The sequence below is a fragment of the Rhamphochromis longiceps genome, linkage group LG15 (genome assembly GCF_057381845.1).
Source record: "Rhamphochromis longiceps isolate RC_006_pf linkage group LG15, R_longiceps_female_GT1.1, whole genome shotgun sequence".
NCBI lineage: Eukaryota > Metazoa > Chordata > Actinopteri > Cichliformes > Cichlidae > Rhamphochromis > Rhamphochromis longiceps.
Window position 1 is genome coordinate 6,958,284 of NC_140571.1, and position 25,000 is coordinate 6,983,283.

The window sequence follows — 25,000 nt, forward strand, 5'->3', positions numbered from 1 at the left end:
CATGAGAGGTGACTGTCTTTTGTTAAAGAGCAATAAATTCCTTTTTTGGATGTTGCAATGGTGGAGGTGGAAGCCAGGAGTGTTTCATTTCATTACCTTACATTTTGTCATTTTATGTCTCCATGGTAACACAGGGAACATGTAATGTGATTTGATTAAAAAAAACAATCTACCTATTTTAGATCAAATAGTCCAGTAACTACAAGCAGAAGACACACAGACATGACGATCATAATGTGTAAAAAAAAAAAAAAAAGCGCAAAGGTTTCAATTTGGAATCTTTTATTCATCAAATTAAATCATCAGTTACCGCTCAACAACAGACAGAAAAAACATTACTGCGATTTAATGTGCAACACTGTAACAGCCATCTCAACCTTTCTGTCCTCTCTCCTCCAGCTCTGGTTCTTTTCCACTTCCTGTCCTTCAGAGTTCCTCTGAGTGGAAAGCTGATACGCAAGAAACAGAGTTCATAAAAACAAATTTTCAAAGTTAAATATTGCCAGATGGTGAGCGACACATACGACAAACTTTCCTTTACATGCATGAAAATAAATGGCTGACATTACCCAGCAATCAGTTTAAGACTGGGTGCATAAAGGAATGATTGTTTGCCTTTTGATTGGCCTTGAACTGTAGCACATCTTTCTGCTGCCATCAGTGTGAATCAGAATGACTTTTAGTTATTTTTGAATCTACGGTAAATGTTTTAAATGCAGTTTTAAATTGCCCTCAGCGGCATGTGTGCACACTTTGTCTATTCATCATAACCCTCTTAGTCAGCTACTGCAAAAGCTAAGCCCTTGATAAAACGTTAGGCAGGATGAGCATCGCATGAATTGTTAATAACGGTCAAACAACTGAGGGTTAATTTAATGTCAGGTGATGTTTTCTTACATGTGAGGCTTTCGGTTAGATGATGAATACCTTCCTCCTCCTCATCAGGAGCTACCAGACTGGCTGCAAATGCCCACATCATTTCCAGCCACTCAGTGCTCTCCTGAGGTGAGACTCCAAAAGAGCTTGATTTTATTGGACGAACTCCACCTAAAGCAAAGCAGAATAGAGATAAAGATCTAATGAATAGTATATAACTAAACAACAGAACCTTTCGTTTTAATGTTTTATCTAAACTAGAACGGCAAATCAAAGTTTCGCTGGAACGTAACTTTCTCTCAGAAAGTGACCGAAACTAAGCACTTTCTAAGCATTTGTCTGCACCAAAAACCGTACCACAGTCAAAGTCACTTATAATCAGCTTTCTTCCACGTTCAGATGTTCAGTTTAAACTTCACCAGGTTGTCTACGTGCCTAAATTTGCATGGAATTACCGCTATGTGATTGGCTGATTAGATATTTGCATTAACAAACAGTTCAACAGTTATACCTAATAAAGTGGCCAGTGATTGTTTACTATCCTGTATTTATTTGGACTCTAATAGAGTATCTTTGCTTTCACAGTTCAAAAATAATCCTTAGTTATCTGATCTTGGACTTTGGAAACAAGCTGTTTTAGCTCTTCTCCCTTTAAGAGGGCTTTCTTCTGATTGGCTGTCCATCTCAAGCACTTTTGACCTCACAGTCAGAGCTGTGTGTTCGAATATCCACTCCCACTGATATCGTGTAGAGACCAGAGTTGAAAAACCAAGGTGACACAGAGGGTTTAGACCAGTGTGAAGCTCGCCTGAGCTTTTGGCTCATGGGGATTACAAATAATTAGACTGATGTCATCAACTGTAACTTTGGCCATGTTTAACATCCAAACAGTAAGATTTTATATGACAGACGCTTATATAAGACTTTACCCTATGAAGCTGTTCAAGCTCACACACTATGATGGGGTTTGTCACAGTTCTGTAAGCCTTGGTTTGTTTTCACAACCATATGCTAGTATTCTACCATAGTATACAATATGCTATATAGTATAGTATCTAGCATAGCATAGCATAGTATAGTACACTATGCGACAGGTTTATGTTTTGAATTTGGGTGTATATGTGATGTATGCTGGCTTAGAAGTCTCTGCTTGCCTCTAGTCCTCATACTTCTCTTCGCAATGGCGGCAGGGGGAGGGAGGCCTGAGGAGGGGAGACACACAAGCACGACATTAACCGAAACTGCATCGTATGAAGTACACACAGGACGCATGCTGAGAGGAAAAGGAAGAACACGCACAATAGAAAGATAATCCACAACGAGAGCTGAGAAAAACAACGATCAGCAGCCTTCGTCTCTGCGCCTGACTGCATAGTTCGTGTTTTCAGCCATATATAGCGTTAGAGTTACAGCTTTGCCGCTTTAATGCAGCAAAGATGTTAAAGAGAAAGAAAAAAAGCTGCTCCCGAACACAAATCACACTTTCCATTAAAAAAACATTTTTTTCTCCATGATGCAGCGCACATGCGGAATGAGAGCACAGCAAGAAACCACAGCGGTATTAAATTTGCAGAAATATTAAAACATTCCTGATTAATTTTTACCTGGATTTCCACCCCTGATCTCATCTGCACAAATATAAATAGTTGTGACTCACTAATCTTTCCATTACAAGCACCCTGATACTGGATCTTTAAATCTTTAAGTCAGTAATACACAATTGTTTTTTACTAGTTACCAAAAATGTAAAAGGACTGAATTATTATATAAATGCAGGTAGGTCCTTGACTTGTATAGGACCAGAAGTCTTTTTTGAAAACTACAGATATCACTGCCGGGAGATTTGAAAAAACGTGGAGGTTTACTGTGACTAGCATTGGCTTCATTCTACAGAGCTGGAAGCTTCGTCTATTTTTTACTCCGTCGCCTCTGTCAGTGCGCCCCAGAGCGGCTGTGGCTACAATGTAGCTTCCCATCAACAGTGTGTGAATGTGTGTGTGGATAACTGGATGTGTAAAGCGCTTTGGGGTCCTTAGGGACTAGTAAAGCGCTATATAAATACAGGCCATAACTCATTCACTGCCATTGACGTCTATAGACGTCAATTACGTTTTCAATGGGAGGGGCTAGAATACAACCTCGGGCAGCTTGTCAGTGAACATCAGACTGCTTGAAATGTATTTTTCACAAAAAGCTCGTTTTCTCCCTTTTTTTGGTCAAAACAGGCATTTTTGGTGGAACCCACCTCTCTTCTACAGCTGATTACTAAAGAACGGAAAATGGTAGAAACAAGCTTTTTTTTTGGATGGAAGAGGAGAGTCTGTTCTTCATTTTGGTAGGTTCAGCGTTTATGTGATCATAACACACAGTTTTCTGTGGCCCTTCAAAAATGAGTAAAAATGCTCAAAAACCCTGGCAGTGAATGAGTTAAGAATATACCCGAATATACCAGAACTGGCTTTAGCAGGTGACCACTTTTTAGTCAGTTGTCCAATTACTTCTGTTTTTCTGTGTATAAATGTGGTTGTAATTCCTAAATAGTTCATAAATCCCTGCAATAAATAAGGACCTAAAATAAAAAATAAAAAAGTGCACTGTGGTGGCATACAGAGGCAAAAATAGAAAGATAATGACATCGTCACAGCATGAATTTCACTGTAAATTATTTCTTATATGAATTAAAATCAGATCTGTATTTCAGGTCTGCAGCACGGTGGCACGGTGGTTAGCACTGTTGCCGCACAGCAAGAAGGTCCTGAGTTCAATTCCACCATCAGGCCGCGGTCTTTCTGTGTGGAGTTTGCATGTTTTCCCCATGTTTGCATGGGTTCCCTCCGGGTACTCCGGCTTCCTCCAACCGTTTCCATGCAACTTGTGGGGATAGGTTAATTGGATAATCTAAATTGCCACTAGGTGTGAATGTGAGTGCAAATGGTTGTCGGCCCCTGTGTGTTGGCCCTGCAATAGACTGGCGACCTGTCCAGGGTGTGCCCCGCCTCTCGCCCTATGACAGCTGGGATAGGCTCCAGCGCCCCTGAAAATGATAAGCGGAAGCGAATGGATGGATCTGTATTTCAAACAAATAAGCAACAAATGTTAGTGACATAAAAAATATATATTCATACTCATGTGATGAAAATATTATTATTATTATACAGACTAATATATAAATGATCTATAAATATATATACTGGTCTAATACACTGTCCCTTGTTTTATTAATATCTATGTATAACTATTATATCTACACTCTGCCAAAAGTATTGCTTTTTTAAAAATGTGTCATATATATTATATAAAATTATCAATATTTAATGTACAGTAGATCCACTGTATTCTCTGCAGTCTGCAACCCAGGTATCTGCTCAGTATCAAAAGTACCTGAAATATTAAACACTCTGCCTCAACCATAAACTGCTCTACAAGTGTTTTTTAAAAACTGATTTATATTTGTTCATCTTGTCAAATCGCCCCCCCAGAGTCGTCCACAAATTCACTCCACAGGCTGCTATGAACATGGCCCATGGCCCATTGTTTTGTTTTTTTTACTTTTTTTTTGCACACGCATACACACACACCTTTTTAATTTATTTATTTGCCGATGAATAAAAGATCAAAGAAACAGTGAAGGAGATGAGGTGGGTTGTGTGTATCAAAAATGGTGGGAGTCTCGCAGGTGATTTTGTCATGTTATTGTTTTAAATGCACGCCGGGTATCATAAGAACGACGACCTTGTGTTTCCAAATTGGGTCAAATTGTTCTTTAAAGCTGAAGTCAAGTTTTCTAAATTTGTATGATCTGTCAGGAAACTGAGCCACTGTTTTTCCAGTAAGATATTTTGTTGTTTTATTTTTTGGCGATGGTAAATCTATTAAGATAAAGGTTTGGAGTTGTCAAAGAGGACAGGTCAAGTAGAAGTAAAAGCAGAAGGGGATTATGGGATGGTGGATGCATTTTTATTAAGATCAAATATAAGAATTCAATAAGAAGATTTGATGTCTCTGAATTAAAAAATAAATAAATGGAGATTTCAATCAAGCTTAACAACAACACACAATTATTAGCAATGAAACCAATGGACTTACCTCAGCTAAAAACATTTATAAAGGGCGACCTCTCCGAGAGGGCCACCAAGGTACCAAATGATACGTATTTTTCTCCAATTGTGTCATTTTAAGGATTACCTTTTTCCACGGGAAATTGGGCCCCCGGTTTCCTACAAATTGCATTTCCAGCTAAACTATTATTCCCATAATGATTGTAATGGTGCTCTGGATTACATTCAGAGGCGGTGTTTTGTTGAATGAATGAAGCATGCCGTCTATTAACGACAAATGCATTAGTTAAACACACATTCAGCTAAATGTTTCCTCGTTACGGTAATAGAAACTGTAATGTGATTTCTAGGTTGGATTACTGAACACGAGAGTGATTAGGTTGCAATCAAATGCTGCACGAGAAGCATTATGAAGACATGACGCTGGAATATTGTTTTCTGCTTCCTCCCCTCTGTGCCTTTCAACACTTTTTTTTGTCTACTTTAAAGGCTGTTTGTGTGTCACAGCTTCTTTAACTCTTTCTTAAACTGTCCAGTAATTGCTGCTGTGTCTGTTTATTGTCTTACCGAGCTGCACACGTGAGCTTTAAATGACCTGATCTCATGTGCAATCAGCTGATTAAGGTGTGACCTGTCGCTGCTCTGCCTGAATATATCTGCAAGCAGCCAGATATTAATTTTTATTTTGGTTTCTCTGGTCCTGAAACTATTACCTGTTATTAAGCTGCTAAAAGTCCTTAAAACAAACTGTAATCATATGCTGCCGCTGCAGTGCAGGTGTTTTGCATCTGCCTCTCTGAGGAACATGTTGGAATTAGCACATTCATCAATACTCTGCATTTAGATAACTGTTGGCTCTGGAGTGCTAAATGGATTGTTTGGATTTTCTCCGTGGATCTCTTTCAGTCTCTCTCTCCCAGGTGGAGGAAGCTTTCCGCCTGCTTCTCGCCCAGTGCGGAGGAGGTGCATAGGCTAATGGAGACTCATAAAACAACTGATTAATGCACTGACATTTCTTTGATTGGCACTGCAGGCACAGAGCCAGAGAGACAGGGAACAGGAGGCCAGCTTTCTCCCTTGCTAACGCTCCCTCTCCTTCTTTTGATTGCTGTCACTCTGTCACTCAGTTTCCCTTCCGCTCCACCTTTCTTTGTCTTTCTTTCTTTCTTTCTTTCTTTCTTTCTTTCTTTCTTTCTTTTCCAATCACATCTCTCTTCCACTTCGCTCCTCTTTAAATCTATTTTCTCTCACGCTCTCACTTTCATGTGCTTATCTTCTGACTCTTCTTCTCTCTTGTGCCTTTTGTTTTTGCTATGTTTTTAGTTTACTGCAGTTTAGCAGCCACATCAAAATGATAAAACACAAAGAATATAGATGAAAAATACAAATTGTGCAACAGAGATTTAAAAACGGGAACCCAAGGGGCTCTGACAAAAAACACCCAAAAAAAAAACTTCAGAAGAAAAGCGCAGAGTTCGAAGAGACAAAAACAAACTGGATAAGAGAAAAGAAATGATACAAGAGAATATTTATTTTTTCTTTCTATCCTTCCTTCCTTCATTCCTTCCTTCCTTCCTTCCTCCTACCTGGAATATTCTGAAATTCTTGGGGAGTTTTTGGCTTTGTATTCTGGTTCTTTATTCTTTATTATTTAGTCTTCTGGTTATGGAAATATATTACAATTCCTGTGATTAAGTGGATCCAATGTCCGACACCTGACCTGTAGTTTCCTCCTTGCTTTTGTTGTTGACTCCCCCCCTTTCCCTCCCCTTGGCTTAGTGTAATCCTCTTCTATGTCTGTCTGTCATTTCCTGTTTTATTTTGATAGTCTCTCGTTTTGTGTGCTTTCTGTTTAGTTTTGCTTTCTGTGTCTCATTGGTCGCTTCAGTCTTGTTCCCACCTGTTACTGTTCCCTGTCAATATTTGATCTCATTCTGCTCTTTGTCGTAATCGTCCTCAGCCTGTTTGAGTCCTTCTTCAATCTTTCCCTGCATACTTCTGTTTGTTGGATTACTAGCTCCTGGTATAAGTTAATTTTGTATTTTTTGCAAGGGTTCAGCAATTAAGCTGTTTTCATTTATACTTTTGTCTGCCAAGTCCTGCATTTTGGGTCCTTCCCTGCCTAACACACAGCTGAGACGTGACACCTTTTGCTTTTGCATTTCTCACGCATCTCTGCATTTTTCCATTCCTGCTTTTGTTATTTTTGTTTTTTACTTTCTTCTGAATTGCCTTTGTTATAGAGTATGTCCCTGAGAGTGTGGGGGTCTCTGTCTTTCTAATTCCGTATGTTATCCCATATTTTTCGTGCAGTTTTTCTAGATTGCTCTGGTGCGATACTCACATCAGCAACATCATCCTCTCCACTCCTAAAGCAGATATCAAAACAGTCAAGGTATTTCTCATAATGCCGACTCACCTGTGCAAAAGACTAAAACAAAACTTTTTCTTTCTTTCACGTCAAAACATACAGAGTGAGCGATCACTTTAACTCTGTGAGCAATGAGTAAAAACCCTTTCAGCTTTTATGACCTTTCATTTTTAAGACTTAGACACCAAATGGTTTTATACATTTATCAAAGCCAACTGACTTTGGTCAGAGTGTTGTAAATATTGTGGCCTAAAGTAGAGTTGTAAGTGTTTGGGATGTATTTGAAACTTTACACAATATCACTACTGAACCTGAGAGCAGCAAAATCCTATATGTGAAAGTATCTTCCTATTATTATTATTCTTTTGGCTGCTTCCTTTAGGGGCCTCCACAGCAGATCATCTACCTCTATCTCACCCTGTCCCTAGAGTCTTCCTCTGTCACACCAACTCTCTGCATGTCCTCCTTCGCTATGTCCATCAATCTGCTCTGAGGTCTTCTTTTTTTCCTCCTGCCTGGAAGCTCCATCTTCAACATCCTTTGTATCCTTTATATCCACAATGTCTGGGAGTACCAGGATGGACAGGATTAGAAATGAATACATCAGAGGGACAGCTCAGGTTGAGTGGTTTGGAGACAAAGTTAGAGAGGCTTGGCTGAGATTATTTGGACATGTGCAGAGGAGGGATGGTGGATATATTGGGCAAGAGATGTTGAAGATGGAGCTGCCAAGAGGAAGACTTCATTTCAGTTCCTCAACCTTTTCACTCTACCCTAACCCGCATTATCTGCAGCACTATTACCAAAGTCAGATAGACACCAAATGGTTTTATACATTTAAGTCTTAAATGCTCAAAGGGTTTTTATTCATCGCTCACAAGAGACTGAGTTTGCATATTTTTACATACAGTGCTATGAAAGATGATTTGTCCTGTTCCTGATTTATTGATTTATTTACTTCCTTTTTTTTTGTCAGACTTGTTTCATATAATCAAGTAAATTTTAATATTAGACAAGGATAAACTGAGTAAATCTAAAATGCAGTTTTTAATTTCAGGGGGAAAAAGTTTTCCAAGGTTTTTCAAAAGTAATTGCCCCCTAAACCTAATAACTAGTTGTGCCACCCTTGGCAGCAAGAACTGCAATTAAGCGTTTGCAATAACTGGCTATAAGTCTTTCACATCGCTGTGGATGAATCTGGCCCACCATTCTTTCCAGAATTGTTTAATTTGAGCCAGACTGGAAGGTTTGGGGACAAGGTATTTATGTCTGCAGCTCGATCAGATTTGAACCCAGACTTTGACCAGGCCACTCCACAACCTTCATTTTGTTTTTTTTGAGCCATTCAGAGGAGGACTTGCTGCTGTGTTTCGGATCATTGTCCTGAGTGTGCATGAACTCCGGAGCAGGAACTTGTGGCCGGATATTTCCATCAGGAGTTTGGTTGAGAGTAGAATTCATGTTTCCATCAATATGGCAAATCATCCAGGTACCGTAGAAGCAAAGCCACCAGACCATCACGCAACAACCACCATGTTTGACCGCTGCTGTAATATTTTATAGCAGTTGTATTGGGACTCAAACCTTCCAAATTGTTGCTTGATGCGTTGCTTTTTGAGATATTTTAGCCTCACTTTGTCTGAAAGCTTCTATTTAAATGAAATTTAGCTTTCCAATAAGTTCAGTTAATCACAGTTAATTCATGATTTAGCAACATGGACAATTACTTTTTCACACAGGGCTACGTGTAGGTTTGGATTTTTCCTCCCTTGATTATAAACACTTTAATTTGCAAACTGCATGTTGTCTTTACTTGTGTTATCTTTGTCTAATATTTAAATTTGTTTGATGATCTGAAATGCAAAAAACAAAAAACTCTACAACTGTATTTCTTCTTTGATAACCCTTAAAATGTAGCTGTTTCATTTACACACGCTGTTCTTTGCTGAAACGTTGTGATGGAAGAAATGCCTTGTGTTAAATTGAGCCCAGCATTTTGTCATTTTTCACCTTGGAAATGTTTGCTTCAAAAACTGAAAGGATGAAAGGGAAAAACTATCATGTACATCCTACATTGAGCGTCTAGAGAATCCCTGTGTACTACGGTTCTCCGGTCTAGCCCCTCGGCAAAAGGTTTCCTTGACTTATATAAAGATGGGTAACTTTCATAAACAAGTAAACTCTCATTGAAGGACTCTGTTATTGTTCTACGTTAAAATGATCCTGAATTATGACGTTAGCAGTCATGGAATCATGCACCACATTAATCATCACTCAGAAAGTCCAGACAAGCATGCAGTACACATGCTGGTCTTTATGCACAACACTAGGAAAGAACGAGGACACGCTGATGGGTAACAAACTAAAGAAAAATAAAAGCTGTGCAAATGATTGGAGAAACTGAAAGCGAACACTGGGTCACTTAATGCTTTAATTAAAACAGTGGACTTCAGTCAGCACTTCTCAAACCATTTGGGAGGTTCAAGGTCAGGGACAGTGCTCTCCACAATTGCCAAATGAAAACACCAAATGATGAAATGGATTTTGGAGGAGCAGCGTTTTAGTAAAGTGCAGGAATGATGTCAAGGAGCACTGAGTCTATTCTGGACGCTTGTGACAGCCAAATACCTTTCTGTCCTTCATTTCCTTTAATTTGCCACCCATCCGTGGGCCTTGATAAATGCAGACTCTTTGCGCTTGGTGACAGAACAGAACAAGACTGAATTCCAGTGAATCTAAAGTAAATGAACAAAGGCTTGACATCAGGGCAAATCGACACTGTGTGCCTTAAGCTTAAAGAGCGAGTAAAATAACCGTTTGTTCTCCAAACAGACTGACTGTCTGGAGTCTTTAGGTGCTTTAGTCTTTAAGACTTGTTTCAAATACATTTTAAGAGGCATGTAAGGGCAATCATCCCAATCTGACCACTGGGATCAGTGGATTCATTAATGTGGGTGAAAATGTACATCGTTTTAGATGGAGGTTCATTTGTTCTGCAAGTGAGATTTGGGAAATCCAGAATGTAAAAAGCTATTATAGCTTATTAGCCTCTTAAAAAATTGAGATTTAGTGTCGATTTACCCGTTAAAGGTGAAAGTCAAAGCCTCCGAACTAAAGAAAAACATGCTGAGCAAAAATCACATCTATCCAGATTTGACTCTGAACAACTGCAGTCAACACTCTGAAAGCAAGCGGAGCAGTCAAACAGTGTTTTTGCTGTTGGTTTTACCAGGAGGTAAACACACGGGGTCGTCACAGTATGAGGTGTAGTCTTTGGATGGGATGGCAGGTGATTGACAGCATGAGCATGGAGGGGAATTGGAGGGGCGGGGTGGAGTGGAGTGGGGTAAAGAAAGGGGAAAAGTGAGGAGAGGAGTTAGAGATGAGTGTGTTGGATGTGTGAGGCAGGCCTATCCTTACACTGTAGGATAGTGAGGGTGATGTGTAGTAGCAACCGGTGGGAGAGTAGAATAGATAGAAGGGTCACTATGTCGCTGTTGTACACGGAAAGAAAGGGAAGCTCAGTTGCAGTTTGATATTTAACTTTCAGTTATACTTGGCTTATTTAAGTTTGCCGAGTGTTAGTTATTATTCTTTTATGGCTTCAAAAAACTTAAAAAAAAGAGCAAAAGAATGTACCAGTAGGTATAAAAAGAAAAAATAAAGAAAACCAAATCAATTCTTTTTATTTATTTAGGGGACGTTTACTCTACCTACAGCCTTTTTTTGCATTTTTCTTCCACAGCCAGGTGCTTCATTGCACTTCATTAATTTATCATCAGCAAGTGTTTTCACTTTGATAAAAGCAGAAGTTTTGACAGTTTGCCGGTCTGGAGCATTCAAGTGTGTTAACACATTGCCAAGGAGGAAAGACAACAGCAGGGATCTTACAGAGGCAGTTGTTGCCCATCAGTTGGTAAAGGGTTATAAGGCCATTTCCAAACAATTTGAAATTCAGTATTCTGCGGTGCAAAAGAGGCTTCACAAGTGGAAAACATTCAAGACAGCTGCCACCCTTCCCAGGAGGGGACATTTCAGCAAATTAACCCCAAAGGTCTGATCGTGTTCAGAGAAACGGCAACAAACCAAAGAGCTACATCTCAGACTTTACAGGCCTCAGTTAGCATGCTAAATATTGAAGTTCGTAGCACTACAATTAGAAAAAGACTGAAAAAGTATGGCTTATTTTGAAAGACTTCCAGGAGAAAACCTCTTCTCTTTAAGAAGAACATAGCAGCATGGCTCAGGTTTACAAAGTTGTTTCTGAACAAACCACAAAAGATCTGGAAAAATGTTCTTTGGACACACAAGACCAAGGCAGAGATGTTTGGCCCAAACCAAACACCTCATCAGTAAAAATTTGGGTTTGTTTTTTTAGTCACAGGACCTGGGCACCTTACGTTCACTGCATGGACCATGGGTCCTCTGTATACCAAAGTATTCCGGAGTGGATGTGGAGACATCAGTCAGACGGATAGAGCTTAGCTGAGACTGGGTCAAACAACAGGGCAATGATCCCAAACACAGCACAAAGGCTGATAAAAGAAAAGAATCAAGGTGTTGCAATGGCCCGGTCAAAATCCAGACCCCAACCTGACTGAAATGCTTCGATGGGATCTTAAGAGACTTGTGCATAAAGAAATGCTATAATCATTAATTAATTGAAGCAATGCTGCAAAAAAGGAGCATGAACTAAAACTCCTCCACAACAATGTGAGATGCTGATGAAGTTTTTTAGAAAAAATTTACCTCAAGGGATTCGAGCTAAAGATGGTTCTACAAGTTATTTAATCACGAGATGTAGTGGTTAACGCATTTGTTTGGCAATGAACGGTCACTGGTTTGAGACACAAATCCCCCTCAGGGCTTTGTCACAAAGAACATCCAGTGTAAAATTCTGCCAAATCAAACATGTGGCGGTACCTCCAGCGACAACCCCACAGGACTGCGTACAGTTTGTGTTGCATGTGTTGAATGCCCAGCTGGGACAAATATGAGCAGACTGTTCACATGACCGGGTAGATGAACTAAAGCATAAGACCAAGATGAATGAGATATTAAAAATGTATAGGGTGAAACTGCAACCCAGCTCCCTTCCACACAATTAAAAGACAATAGTTTCATTATTGAAACTAACACTGTTTCAGAAGAAGCAGACACAAAGTGTACTGGATACAATGATGCTATCAGTGGAAAATAAACACATTCATTTAGACTAAAGGTGTGACTGAAACAGTGTTCATTTCAAGATAAATATCAAACCTGTTATGGATTAAATGCTAATTACAAGTTTACACTGACAATGTTAACATGCATACCAGTGGATTCACCCTAACTGAGTTGAGTATTTAATCAACTTGGACAGTAGGAAATACACTTTTACAGACTCCTGCCTGAGAACTGGATGAGAAGATTGTGAAGCTCAACTAAGAATTCAGCTGGTCGATAATTTCTGCTGATACCGGCCAGCTAAAGATACTGGCATCCATGTATGTGAGATACGCTAATATTACAAATTTTTTGTTTATTTTTATTATTTCATTATGACAATGTGCATTAATATGTGCATGAAAACATTTTTAAAACATCAGCCTTAATAATCTGAAATGAGGGCAAACCCTAAAATACAATCTGGGTCAGACTCTAAAGTCTTATCCTGACATTTATATCCAATAATTAAGAAGCGACATCTTTAGCTTAGCTTAAAGACAGCTCTACTTGCCAGTAATTACTTAAAATAACACTTTAACGTGTTAAACTTTGATGTGCTAAAACAGAAGCGTAAAACGAGAATTTGTTGTCTTGTGCTGAGGTTATTTTTGACACAACCAGTTGCCAAGCAATCAGCTGCTGCTGCTGCAGGAAGTTGCTGATCTGAGTCAAGAAAATTCACCAAATAATCCTCTCTGAAAATGGCAGTTTCTCAGTTAGACAATTTGTTTCTTTTTCCAGGAATAAACACTAAAGATATAACGTAGGAAACAGTGAATTTTAGAAATGAGTTTAAAGTGCGGCTGGAATTTGTTTTTGCCTTTTTGAGAATGAATTCAAAGTGAAAGCAGTGTAATGTTCAGCTCTGCACCGCCGTGTCTCCGTGCTATATTATTGTGATTTACTGCAATGGACGTTTCCCCTAATATATAAATTAACAGCTTTCTACAGATTTGCAAGCCTTAAGCAGAACTGAAAATGCTTAAGCAGAGATCTTCACTGTTGCATTCACTTCAATCAGCAGTGTGGTTGTGATCTCAGGGAAATTCATTTCCTGTTATCTCATGACAATGAAGCAATTAAAGCCGGATCAAAGCTAACAAAATGTGATTACTCGAGACAATTAAGTCATGAAATGGAGATAAAGGGATTAAAAAAATATATGAGAAAACAAAGCTGCTCCCCGTTTGTGTAATGTGGCAACAGCCGCTGCACAGGATTCCACTGATGTCCACATTAAGCAGGTTATTAAATGAATCATTTTACTTTGTACGGCTCAATGCTGCAATCAACCCCTGTGACTCCATTATTAGTATGCATGTTAACACCAGAACGCACCCTTTCGATCCATTCTACGGCCGTATGAGTGATATTTAGGAGGAAATGAGGAGCTACTGCCCTGATAAATAAGCTAAGAAAAAGGTAGACTAATTAATGTTAAAGTTTAACTGAGTATGTGAACAGGAGAAAATGCATTCGCTAAACCAGTATGTGTCAAGAAGATGGGAAACACACCTCGCGTTACTCTGAACAGAACTGGCATTAAAGCAAAACACACACATGTCGAGGCACATGTGGTGAAAGCAACAAGGAGATGGTGTGTGTCCCATAGTTTGACTCGGTGAAAATGATGTCCACTTTTGAAGTTTGCTTCAAAAATGTCTGAAGTCTTGTTGGAAAATGCTCGGATGAAATATGGAAGTGTGAAATGTGGAAAATGGGTGATTGATGAGTGGAAGGAAAGCGTCATTAGGCATTATAAAACATTACAAACACATCATGATAACAGTTAATAATAAAATATAATAATAAACAGTTAAATAATAAAATTATGAGAATAAAATGCTGAATTAAGTTCGGGATTTTTAAGAAGAAAAGTAAACAGCCGTTACCTGCCAGAGTTTTATAATCGAGCAGATCAAACAAAACGATAGCCACTGCTGACCACGTGATGATAAGGGCCACGACCATCAGCCAGGCCATTGGTGAGGTGAACGTTAATATGACATCATCCAGAAATGTCCTCTGATTGGGCCGAGATGGAGAGGCCACCTCCCTGATGCTGGTCTGACTGCTCATTGGTGAAGATAGCTGGGAGCAGAGGGAAAGAGGAGAAGGAAGGAGATGGAAACTTGAGTTTGAAGGGGGTCTGGGCATTGAAATACTTGCAAGAATGTTTAAAAAATTTAAAGCATCACTGCAAAACCCATTCAGTGTAAAGTTACTGAATCCCCGACTGATTACTGAACAATATTGGCCTGTGCATTGGCAAATTTGCACACAATATAATATAATTTTATATAAAAATGCATTCTCAAAGTCGTATCATTGTAATAGTGCTGAACTAACACACTTTATATTTTGATTCAATTCTTTATTTAATTTATTTAATGTATTTTTTAATGTCTGTTATTTATTTATATAAATTTAATGTAAGCTTTGTCTGTTAATTCGTGAAGAGTACTTACACAGACTTTCATTGCTCAGTGTAACCATTGTGTTTTGCAGTGTACATGACAATCATTTGTTATTTATTAGCAAATTACAATATATGTGTGAGTCCTAGCTAGGCTTTCTGGATTGTAAGAAGGCATTACAATAGTGAGAAATCTAGTGATTCATTCCAGCATGGCATGAATAACATGTCAAATAATTTCAATTTCAATTTCATGTTTTTTTATTTATTTATTTTAAGAATACCGTAAGTGGAGCATAATTTCAGTGAGACATATGCTGATGAGTTATGTTTTTTGGGGCACTACAGTATAAAACGCGATTAGTTTCCAGAACTTGAACAAATTATGCAAACTCGCTGCCTTTGAATAACTAAGTACAGCTCGTTTAAGGTGACTAAGTTAGGGCAACTCATTCATTTTGAGTACAAGCACCACAAAGCAAAAAGTATTTAAGTGTATTATATTCAAGAGAAGATAAACAGTTCTTCAGCCATTCTCTCCAAACTCTGGCTAAAAGTAAATGTAAATAGCACTACTGTGCTACTATTTAATATAGATGTGCAACAAATTGCTTCTTTTAAGTATAAAGTGACCATGAAAAGCTCGAAACGTGAGTTCAAATGCACTGCAACTTAAGGAAACACAGGAAAATAGAAAAATGCTGAGAACGCCTACAAAACTCAACAGAAGTGTTTTTGGGGGAAGCAATAACGTGACGGACCAGCTGCAGAATGATAGAAATGGAAACATTAGAATGATGACACACTTAAACAAAGTGAAGGATTCATCGGTGTTGTGAGGGAGAAAAAGATGTGGATAATGTTTGTTGTTTTAATCACACGACGCATATAATACTGTAGATACATGTTTGCTATTAGCCGTTTACTGTTAGCTTGTCACTTCTGCAGCTGCTCTGTAACATTATTGTCTCCACAAAAACACTTCTGCTGTATTTTGTAGGGTGTTTTTATTGTTTTTTTGTGAAGCATTTTTTTTCTATTCCAGTTGTGTTCTATTCATATTTTATATATTTATTTTATCTTTTATTATCTGCTTGTGTTTTCTTAAGTTGCAGTGTGTTTGACCTCTCAGGGCCACCGTAGAATGCATTGAAATAACAATCAAAAATATGGCTGAAGAAGAGGGAGTTTTGTTAAATAATAATATAATAAGATGTACATATAAGTGTATCCATAAATATTAAGTGATGACAAAACCATTACCTAGTTAACGCTCAGTTCTAACTTACTTACCGACTGTAGTTTACCAAAAACGTTTCTTCTGTGACTTCAGCGAAGTTAGGGTAGTTTTCCTAAGAGGCGTCCAAGGTTTTAAAGCAACGTTTAACAGAAACAAATAATCTGATATTAAATGACAATTAGCATTAAAACAGATGTTTCAAGCATTTTAAAAACCACACAAACCTCTGGAGCGTTGGAGGGCTAAATGTTTTGTGGTCCTAAACTGACAGTGAATGCTGGTTACAGGAGTTGCTAAGTGTGTTATGTGACATTGTGCAGATATGTTACCACCACAAATTCACTGCACCCGCACTGTCAATTTGTGCTCAATATAACAGAGTAACTGGCACGTCTGTGGCATTGATGTTAGCAGCTCAATGCGCAGCAGGTGTTTATTTATGCAGCATTTTGTTTTTCTACGTCAGGATGAACACAAGCTGCATGAGGAGGAGAGGGGCAGAGCGACAGAAAGACGAGGAAGAGAGAGACAAACAGAAGAGATAAGACGATTACATCCCCGCTCCAAAATCGGCGCTTCAAGACAAATTACTTCTCTAAACAAAGTTTTCATCACTGTATGGCAGCGGGGGCCGCGCTCCAGTAACATGATTACATGCCCGTGTTAGGTTGTTTGTGTTCATTATGTGGCGCTTGGGATGATTCTTTTTTTCTCTCCCCTCTTTCTGCGCCTGCCTCTCACACGGCGTATCTGCTAATATGAAAGGAGAGATTTGAAGAAACTGCTCTGTATCCTTCTCTTTAATTAGACTCTGAAGGATGCAGATCCATGTGAGTGCTGCGTGCTTTGTGCAGGTCTGGTTTAAGCATTCATTATGAAAGTCTCATTAAGAGAATCAGCTGCTGTTTCTCACCTTTGATGCCAATTAATTTAAACTCAGTATAGAGTGGTGACAATGTTTTTGCTGTCCTCTTATTACATAATGAATGTACCACAAGGCAAAATGCATACCCATGTTATTTCTCCACTTTCTTCTTCTGATGAGTTAAACCCAGTCACGTGGGTATCTGGGCTACATTGTACTCTATAAAGTAGCAGCTATTATTTCTTGATATTTTGCAAAGAAAATGGGAAACAGGTGCTCTGATGTATTGAAGCATGTGTAGACATTTGTGGAAATACTGTATATAAGGCAAACTGGACAAATCTAATGGGCTTGAAAGTCAAGATTTAGTATTACCACATTTGTCCTTCTCCAGGCTTCTTTAAGGAGATTCAAAGCTGTTCTTTGGATGTTGGCTTCCTTTTGTTCTGTTCTCTGTCAAGATCATCCCAAACTGCTTCACAAATTTTGAGGTTTGGGCTCTGAGGTGGCCAATCCATGACCGATAGTGTTATATTGTGTGTTCTTTTATCCACTTTTACTGCATTGACAGCGTGTTTTGGATCATTGTCATCCTAAGAAAGTGAAGCCATTTCCAACTCGACAGTTTCTAAAGGGTATTGTATGATGGATTGAAATCCAGCAACAAACTCCCCAACACCACTGGCTCTAATGCAGCTCAAAACCATCGCAGAGTCTTCATCCTATTTTCCATGCTATAGGCGGTTGTGATCTCACTGTTGGACCTCCCTCCTGACCTGGCGATTTGAACCAAATATTTCAACTTTGGATGAATCGGTCTGTTGATTTTCAGTCCAGTTCTTCTGTAATTTAGCATACCTCTGCCTTTTCTCCCTATTTCCCTTCCTTAAGAATGGTTTTTTGACAGCCATCCCTCCACTGAGCCATTTCTGATGGCTTTGACAAACAGAAGGTGGATCAACTGAAGGTCCAGATGCATCTCTCAGCTCTTGTTTAAGACCTGAGACTTGAAGATACTGTTCATCAGCTGTTTGTAGGCCTGCCTTCTTTTGTGCTTCACTTGACCAGTTTCCTTAATTTTTTTTAAGCGCATAGTGCACGCCATGCGATAGGCTGCAAATAACAAAGTTCTTAAAGATCCAATTTAAGATTGGCTCTTTGCTCAGTTGTCTGTTCTATGGCAGGCAGAACACTGATTCATCTGTTGAGTTAGGTCCTTTTTTTTTTTTTTTTTGCTTGAATGATTCACAGGTCAGTGTTAAGTGGACACACACCATGCTGCAATATATCAAGTCTCAACTAACAGCTCTTTGAGAATCACCTTGTTTGTACAAAAATAATATGTCACGGCTGTGCTATCTTTTACATTTTTCACACATTCAATTCTTTCTTTTTTTCAGCATGGGGTTCACAAAGTAAAATGTTAAGATTCGGTAGCTGGTCTCGGGCTGACCTTTCTTTTGCAGCGTTCAGTTAACAAGTTGCAAAATCAATTTAACATAATTCTACCCACTCACAACCTAATGCACATTTTTGTGTTCGTCTGATTCGAGAAAGCTGAGCATTGATCTGGTGAACAACAGCTGCCGTCTGTGTTATTTCAGAAGCTGAGCTGAGAGCGCGTGCGCGTGATGTAAAGGCCGACCATTGATCAAGCGAAGCCTTGGCAACAGTTAGTCAGGCCAACATATTGATTTGCAGCAACTAAAACAGCAACAATGTTACAATGACAGAAGGACTGGAGAGCAGTCAAAATCTCCTGCAGCAGGTAGAGGGGAAAACCTGCACAGTGCAAAGATCCACTTCACTGTTCTGCTACTAAATGTATTAATTAAGTTTATTTCCTCTGTGTTTGAAAGTTTCTGTCAAACTGTGTGTCACAGTCTGCAACCTTTTCCCTTTTAATTTTCCTCACTTGCTTTGGTTTATTTCCTGAATTAGACTTAAATGGGACCTGCTTGCTCATTTTTAAATTCAATAACATTATTCTTGGACTCAACTAGAACAGCTTTGTATGACCCTGATATTTAGATTCATATGCATTAGTTTAAAATGAGTATTCACCACTGCAGCAGTGCATAGAGTCGTGGTATATAGTCTTTGAATTATAAGGTTTCATATACAGTATGAGGACTTCCGTTAAAAAACTAGGTGATCCTTAGTCAGGTCTTAAAATGATGTAAATAAAACCACAGATGAACAACAGCACATGACATATTCCACTGTGTCATTATTTGCAGAAACCAACACTAAACCTCACTGCAGGAGCAGTGAATGAAAAGCCAAGTACACCCTGACTGCTTCCATAGGAATTAAGTAACAGTCACTAATAAATGCACTTAATTAATTGTCCATCAGCAAGTGTGAGCACCTCTATAAAAGCAAATGTTTTGGTAGTTTGATGGTCTGGAGCATTCAGGTGTGTGTTAACATGAGGCCAGGGAGAAAAGACAACAGCACTGGTCGTAAAGAATTAATTGTTGCGGCCGATCAATGTGGGAAGGGTTATAAAACAATTTCCAGGCAATTTGATATCCATCGTTTTACTGTAAGAGAGATCATTCACAAGTCAAAGACAGTTTCTCATCTTCAATGAAGTGGACAAAAAGCTGAAAAGCTACATCTCAGACTCTACGAGGGTCAGTTATTCCCAGGAGAACATGTTTTGGAACATGGCAGCATGGCTTAGGTTTGTGAAGCTACATCCTAAGAAACCACTTCTGAACTTCTGTAACAATCTGTCTTTTGACAGATGACACTAAAGCGGACATGTTTGACTAAAATGTACATCGCTGAACATTGATGAACACCAAACAGAGCGTTCCAGCACAAACACGCCACACCAACTGTCCAGCATGGTGGTGGAAAGGTGATATTTTGGGTTGGTTTTCCAGCCAAAGGACCTGGTCACTTTGCAGTTATTGAGATGACCATGAACTCCTCTATATACCAAATTATTCTACATTCAAATACGAGACCATCCACAGGATGGACAAAGCTTGGCCCACACCCGGGTCACTGAGCAGAGCATACGGTGGCCCTGAGAGGCCAAACGGACTGCAACCTAAGGAAATACCAGCAATAAGAAAAACGCTGCAAAAGCACACAAAACACAATGGAAATAGGAAAAACGACAATGGAAATAGGAAAAAAAACCACAAGGGAAGTGTTTCTGGGGAGACAATAACCCGACGGACCAGTTTCAGGAACCCAAAACATGGTAGGCGTGTTTTATCATGATTCATATAATACTGATGACGGATTTTTAGGCTAATAGTTAGGCTAACACACTGACCTCTCATCTTTTCTTTCCTCACAAAACCGATAGATCCTCCACTTCTTTATATGTCTCCCATCGCAATTCTTAGCGTATTTTGTTTCCTGCAACTGGTCCGTCAGGTTATTGTCTCCCCCGGAAACACTTCCCTTGTTCTTTTGGAAATCTGTTTTTTCCTAATTCTGTTTTTGTTTTTTCCCCATTTCCATTGTCATTTTTCCTATTTCCGTTGTGTTTTGGGTGCTTTTGCAGCGTTTTTCTTATTGCGGGTGTTTTCTTAAGTTGCAGTCCGTTTGGCCTCTCAGGGCCACCGTAAGAACAGCAATCCTGAGCAAATCACAAACCTACAAAAGAGCAGCTGAAAAAGGAAAGAATCAAGGTGTTGTCCACATGTCATTGTTTACAACATAAATGGTAAATGACCTGTATTTGTATAGCGCATTACTAGTCCCTAAGGACCCCAAAGCGCTTTACACATCCAGTCATCCACCCATTGGTGATGGCAAGCTACATTGTAGCCACAGCCACCCTGGGGCGCACTGACAGAGGTGAGGCTGCCAGACACTGGCGCCACCGGGCCCTCTGACCACCACCAGTAGGTGAAGTGTCTTGCCCAAGGACACAATGACCGAGACTGTCCGAGCTGGGGCTTGAACCAGCAACCTTCCAATTACAAGGCGAACTCCCAACTCTTGAGCCACGATCGCCCCCAACATAGTCAAAATGCTTAGCCATGCTGCCACCATCAACAACAACAACAGCATACTTTGTGAAAATAATGCATTATTTCTGTATATTTTAGTTCCAAAAGGGCCAAGATATACAATTTTGTAAGTGGAAGATTGATTACAGGAGACTTTATAGGTTTTGTTTTTACAGTGATAAATCATGTCAATACGATACATTAACCTCCTAGGACCTGGCGTCTACATATGTGGACATAACATTTTGGGTTGTCGAGACCAAAATACTAAATTTTGCTCTACAAGAGCCTGATGACCACTTATGAGGACATTATACTGCCACTATTCTATTGAAATTTAAAAAAATATCCTCATATGTGGATCTCATTTTTCTCAGAAACAAAAATCTGTAAAAGAAAAAAAAATCTGGTAATTCTTTGTTTTTACATTCATCAGGTCCCAATCAGCCCAAATAGCAAAGAGATTAAAAATGCGTGCTGGGTCTTAGGAGGTTAAAGAAAATGGTTTTTTTTAAAGAATGGCACACCCAAAAATAACTAAAACTACATCACCACAGACAACTGTAGATGCTGGAAAAGACTTTCCAAAAGGTATCTCTTGTAATGTGGAAACAATATGGATTTGAGAACATCAAAGGGACAGCTCAGGTTGAGTGATGTAGAGATAAACTTGGTCTGTCTGGGCATGTAAGAAGGAGGGACAGTGGATATATTGGGGAATGGATTTTGAACATGGAGGTGCCAGGCAAAAATGGGAAAAAAGGAAGACCACGGAGAAGATTCATGAATGTGGAGAACATACAGAAGGCTGGTGTAGCAGAGGAGGATGCTAGGGATAGGGTGAGGTGGAGGAAGATGGTCAGCTGTGGCAGCTAAAGAAAGAAGATGAAAATAGCTGAGGCGACTGCACAGTTCTGCCAGCATGTATAATACATCTTGGTTACCGTACCCAATTAATACAGCAGACATGAATAATAATTTACACCAACTGGGAAAAGCATTCAGAAGATAAAGAAACTGCTTTCACAACAACAAACTGTTTTTGAACATTTCTGATCTGAGAAATGCACCAAAGAGAAAGAAATGTAATGCACTCTGCGTGTATATATCCGCCTTCAAATACAGACGACCCAGCCCACCTGCTGTTACCCTCGAGCTCTGAGCTTGATCTGCACTCACACACACAATGGCCGACTGGTGCTGCCTCCTCCTCCACGACAAAGGAATGAGCAGAATTAGAACAATGTGGGTGCCGACAACTAACTGGCAAATGAAAGGGCAAATGAAAGACAACAACAGCTTGGTCAAAACTCTGAGTCACCGAATGCTGTAAGGAGGAGTCAGCACAGTACTGCTTACAAAGTAAACTTGCTAGTAATGTTTCCAGTTTTGAGCTGCTTTTATTTCACCGTCAAATGACGGTTTATCTCATCAGGAAAGCCCAGATGTTCATGAGTGTGAATGCAGGGTTTTTTGGGGGGGTTTTTTGCATTATTGTCCTCGTTACTTTGATATACAGCACCAAATACAACCCAAACCACTGATAAATGCTTGTTATCAGGATGATAAGTTCCTAAAATTATCATGGATTTACTGCATGGAGGTGAAAATATATTTGCACATGTGGTTCAGTTTCTGGGCACGATAAATGAAGAGTTATTTATATGTGAGTCTTTTCTCTTTATTCTATTTTACAAGTTATTTGATGGCACAGAGGAACAGGAAAAAGAGTAAAGCGTGAGAAAGAAGAAAGGCAATTGTTTCAACATCAGAGCGAGTGTTTTCAAATGCAGTTGTTCCCCACCTGGGGTTCAGGACCCCCTATGGATACGAAGACATGTTAGAGAGACCCCAAGATGCTTTGAAAGAAAGAAAGGGGAATATATCTTTTTCCTTTCTTTTGGAAATTTCGATTCTTTGAACTCTGCAGGCTTTAATAAATAACACACGTAGCTCTATTTTAAGGGGGTCACAAGTGAAAAGGGTTGGTAGGCACAGGTTTAATGGGGGCATAAAGGATGAATTATGGTCCTAACAACAGTACTGAGCAAAAAGTTGCTTTTTCACTAGATTTTGTGCTGACAGTGGTTGTGGTTTTCCATCTTTGACAACTGTTAATTTCAAAGCATAGTACATTTAGGACACTTTATAGTTTTTAGACATGTTGGTTTTGGAATTACAAATTACAGGTAAGTGCTCAATATCATTACATCCATGCAGAAAGAGAGCAACTGGTCATCATATAGAATTAAGTCATGAAGGAGAAATTTAATGTAATTTTACTTGCAGTCTTGAGCAGTAGGTCTCAAGGCTTTCAGAAGGTCTTTCAAAGTTTTTCTGTTTTTTCATGCTTTTTCACTCTAGTCCTTGTACCAGACCGTTTTCACAAAGTTTCTTATGTTTGTTGAGCCACTTAACACTGACAATGAATTATTCAAGGATCAAAAAACACCTCAGTAAAAGGATGAAGCAGTGTTGTGTCGACCTATAACAGACAACTTAGCAAAGGACCAATTTTAATGTGTCTCTTTAGGCACTTTGTTAGTAGCAGCCTGTTAGAAAAATGCATAGTTTGTTTGCATTTTTTCATTGAAACTACAGAAAATGACAAAGATAGCACAGTCTGACAGATATATGAGAGTATTTTTGTACCAACAAGGGGACTCCTAAAGAGCTATTACCTGAAAACTTGCTATACTTCTGCATGGTGTGCAGTTTGTCCTTAATAGATTTGAGGAAACTGGACAAGTGGAGGACAAGAAAAACTATCACGAGTAAAATCTGTCTACAACAGAGAAACAGTCGTGCCCTTAAGAAATAGGAAAATATCCAGCAAAACCCCAAAACAGGACCTGAGAGATTAATCTGGGGCTTCAGTTGATCCATCTACTGTTCACTGAATCCTGACCAGAAATGGTTTCAATGGAAGGGAGACTATCAAGAAACAATTCTTAAGGAAGTGAAATAGGGAGGAAAGGCTGAGGGACACGAAATTACATAAGATTTAGAGTGAAAATCAGTGGTAACAGGTCCCAAGGAGTGGTGAACCCAGTCATCAGTAAAACATGATGGAGGCTCTGTTATGATTTGTGGCTGAAATTTGTTTGGTGAAGGTGAAGAATCCATGACTGATAGTGTTCATTGTTTGTTTTTCTATCCAGCTGTGGCACGATCACCAACACCAATGAATAGCATCTAAATGGGAGTCTTATAGTCTACACCTCATGTGTGCACATACTTCCCATTTTCCAGCCGCACATATTTCCCATTTTCCTATAATTCAAAATTAAAAGGAATGAGGGTTGTCTCAAGACTTTTGTACAGCCACTAATGTCTAATCACAATGTCAAAAACACATTTTTAAACTGACCCTCAGTTTAAAAGACCATTTGTGGTCCCTTCAAAACCTCAAGAGGAAACAGTGACATAAGAGATATGGCCCAGATGGTTCTCCATGTTATTAATAGCGCCATCTCACTGGCTGTTAGTTACCTAATATCTATTTTAAATGACAATTAAAAAAAAGAGTAACTGGGTGGATTGCAAACACTCACATTTCTGTTTTGAATTTATTACTTTTATAAGTTTTAAAAGAGTGAAATGGATTTTTAAAGTACCTTAGTCTTTGAAGTTGCTGGATGTTCACTGATAATCTTCAGTCCTTCAAGGGCTCTGGGAATGCTGTGTTACCATAGAAACAAGTATGTAACTCCTTGTCAAGTCCTGTTTTTAACCCGAGTTGATTATGAGAAAAACACATTAAATTGTCTTAAGCCAGATCACAGCGGGTCTAAAAATACACAAAAACTTTCCCACAAGTGGCGTGAAACTGGGATAAAATCCAAGAAACTAAGTTTTGTGTCCCAAAAAGTTACCAGGGCGAGGTTTCTGAGATTTCAGTGCTGGAGAGAGTGGGACAGAAAGGGAGAGACTGATAGAAAGAAGCAGGGAGACGGAGTTTGACCCACTGAGAGTCACCCAGC

General features: G+C 39.1%; 1 protein-coding gene across 3 annotated transcripts; it reads right to left on the reverse strand.

The window, feature by feature from the left end:
• Positions 1-275: 275 nt before the first annotated feature.
• LOC146651925 (triadin-like) lies at positions 276-25,000 on the reverse strand. 3 transcript variants are annotated; one of them, XM_085381753.1, is made up of 7 exons: positions 24,635-25,000; positions 16,226-16,284; positions 14,409-14,607; positions 10,535-10,576; positions 2,031-2,078; positions 898-1,047; positions 276-449 (listed from the first exon to the last, which is right to left on the reverse strand). In XM_085381753.1, exons 3-7 carry the CDS (start codon positions 14,593-14,595, stop codon positions 427-429), a joined length of 450 nt encoding a protein of 149 aa, XP_085237879.1. In that variant the 5' UTR covers positions 14,596-14,607; positions 16,226-16,284; positions 24,635-25,000; the 3' UTR covers positions 276-426. The 3 variants fall into 3 exon arrangements, with proteins under 3 accessions (XP_085237879.1, XP_085237878.1, XP_085237880.1); XM_085381752.1 differs by lacking the exon at positions 16,226-16,284 and having other exon boundaries at positions 24,635-24,998; XM_085381754.1 differs by lacking the exons at positions 10,535-10,576; positions 16,226-16,284.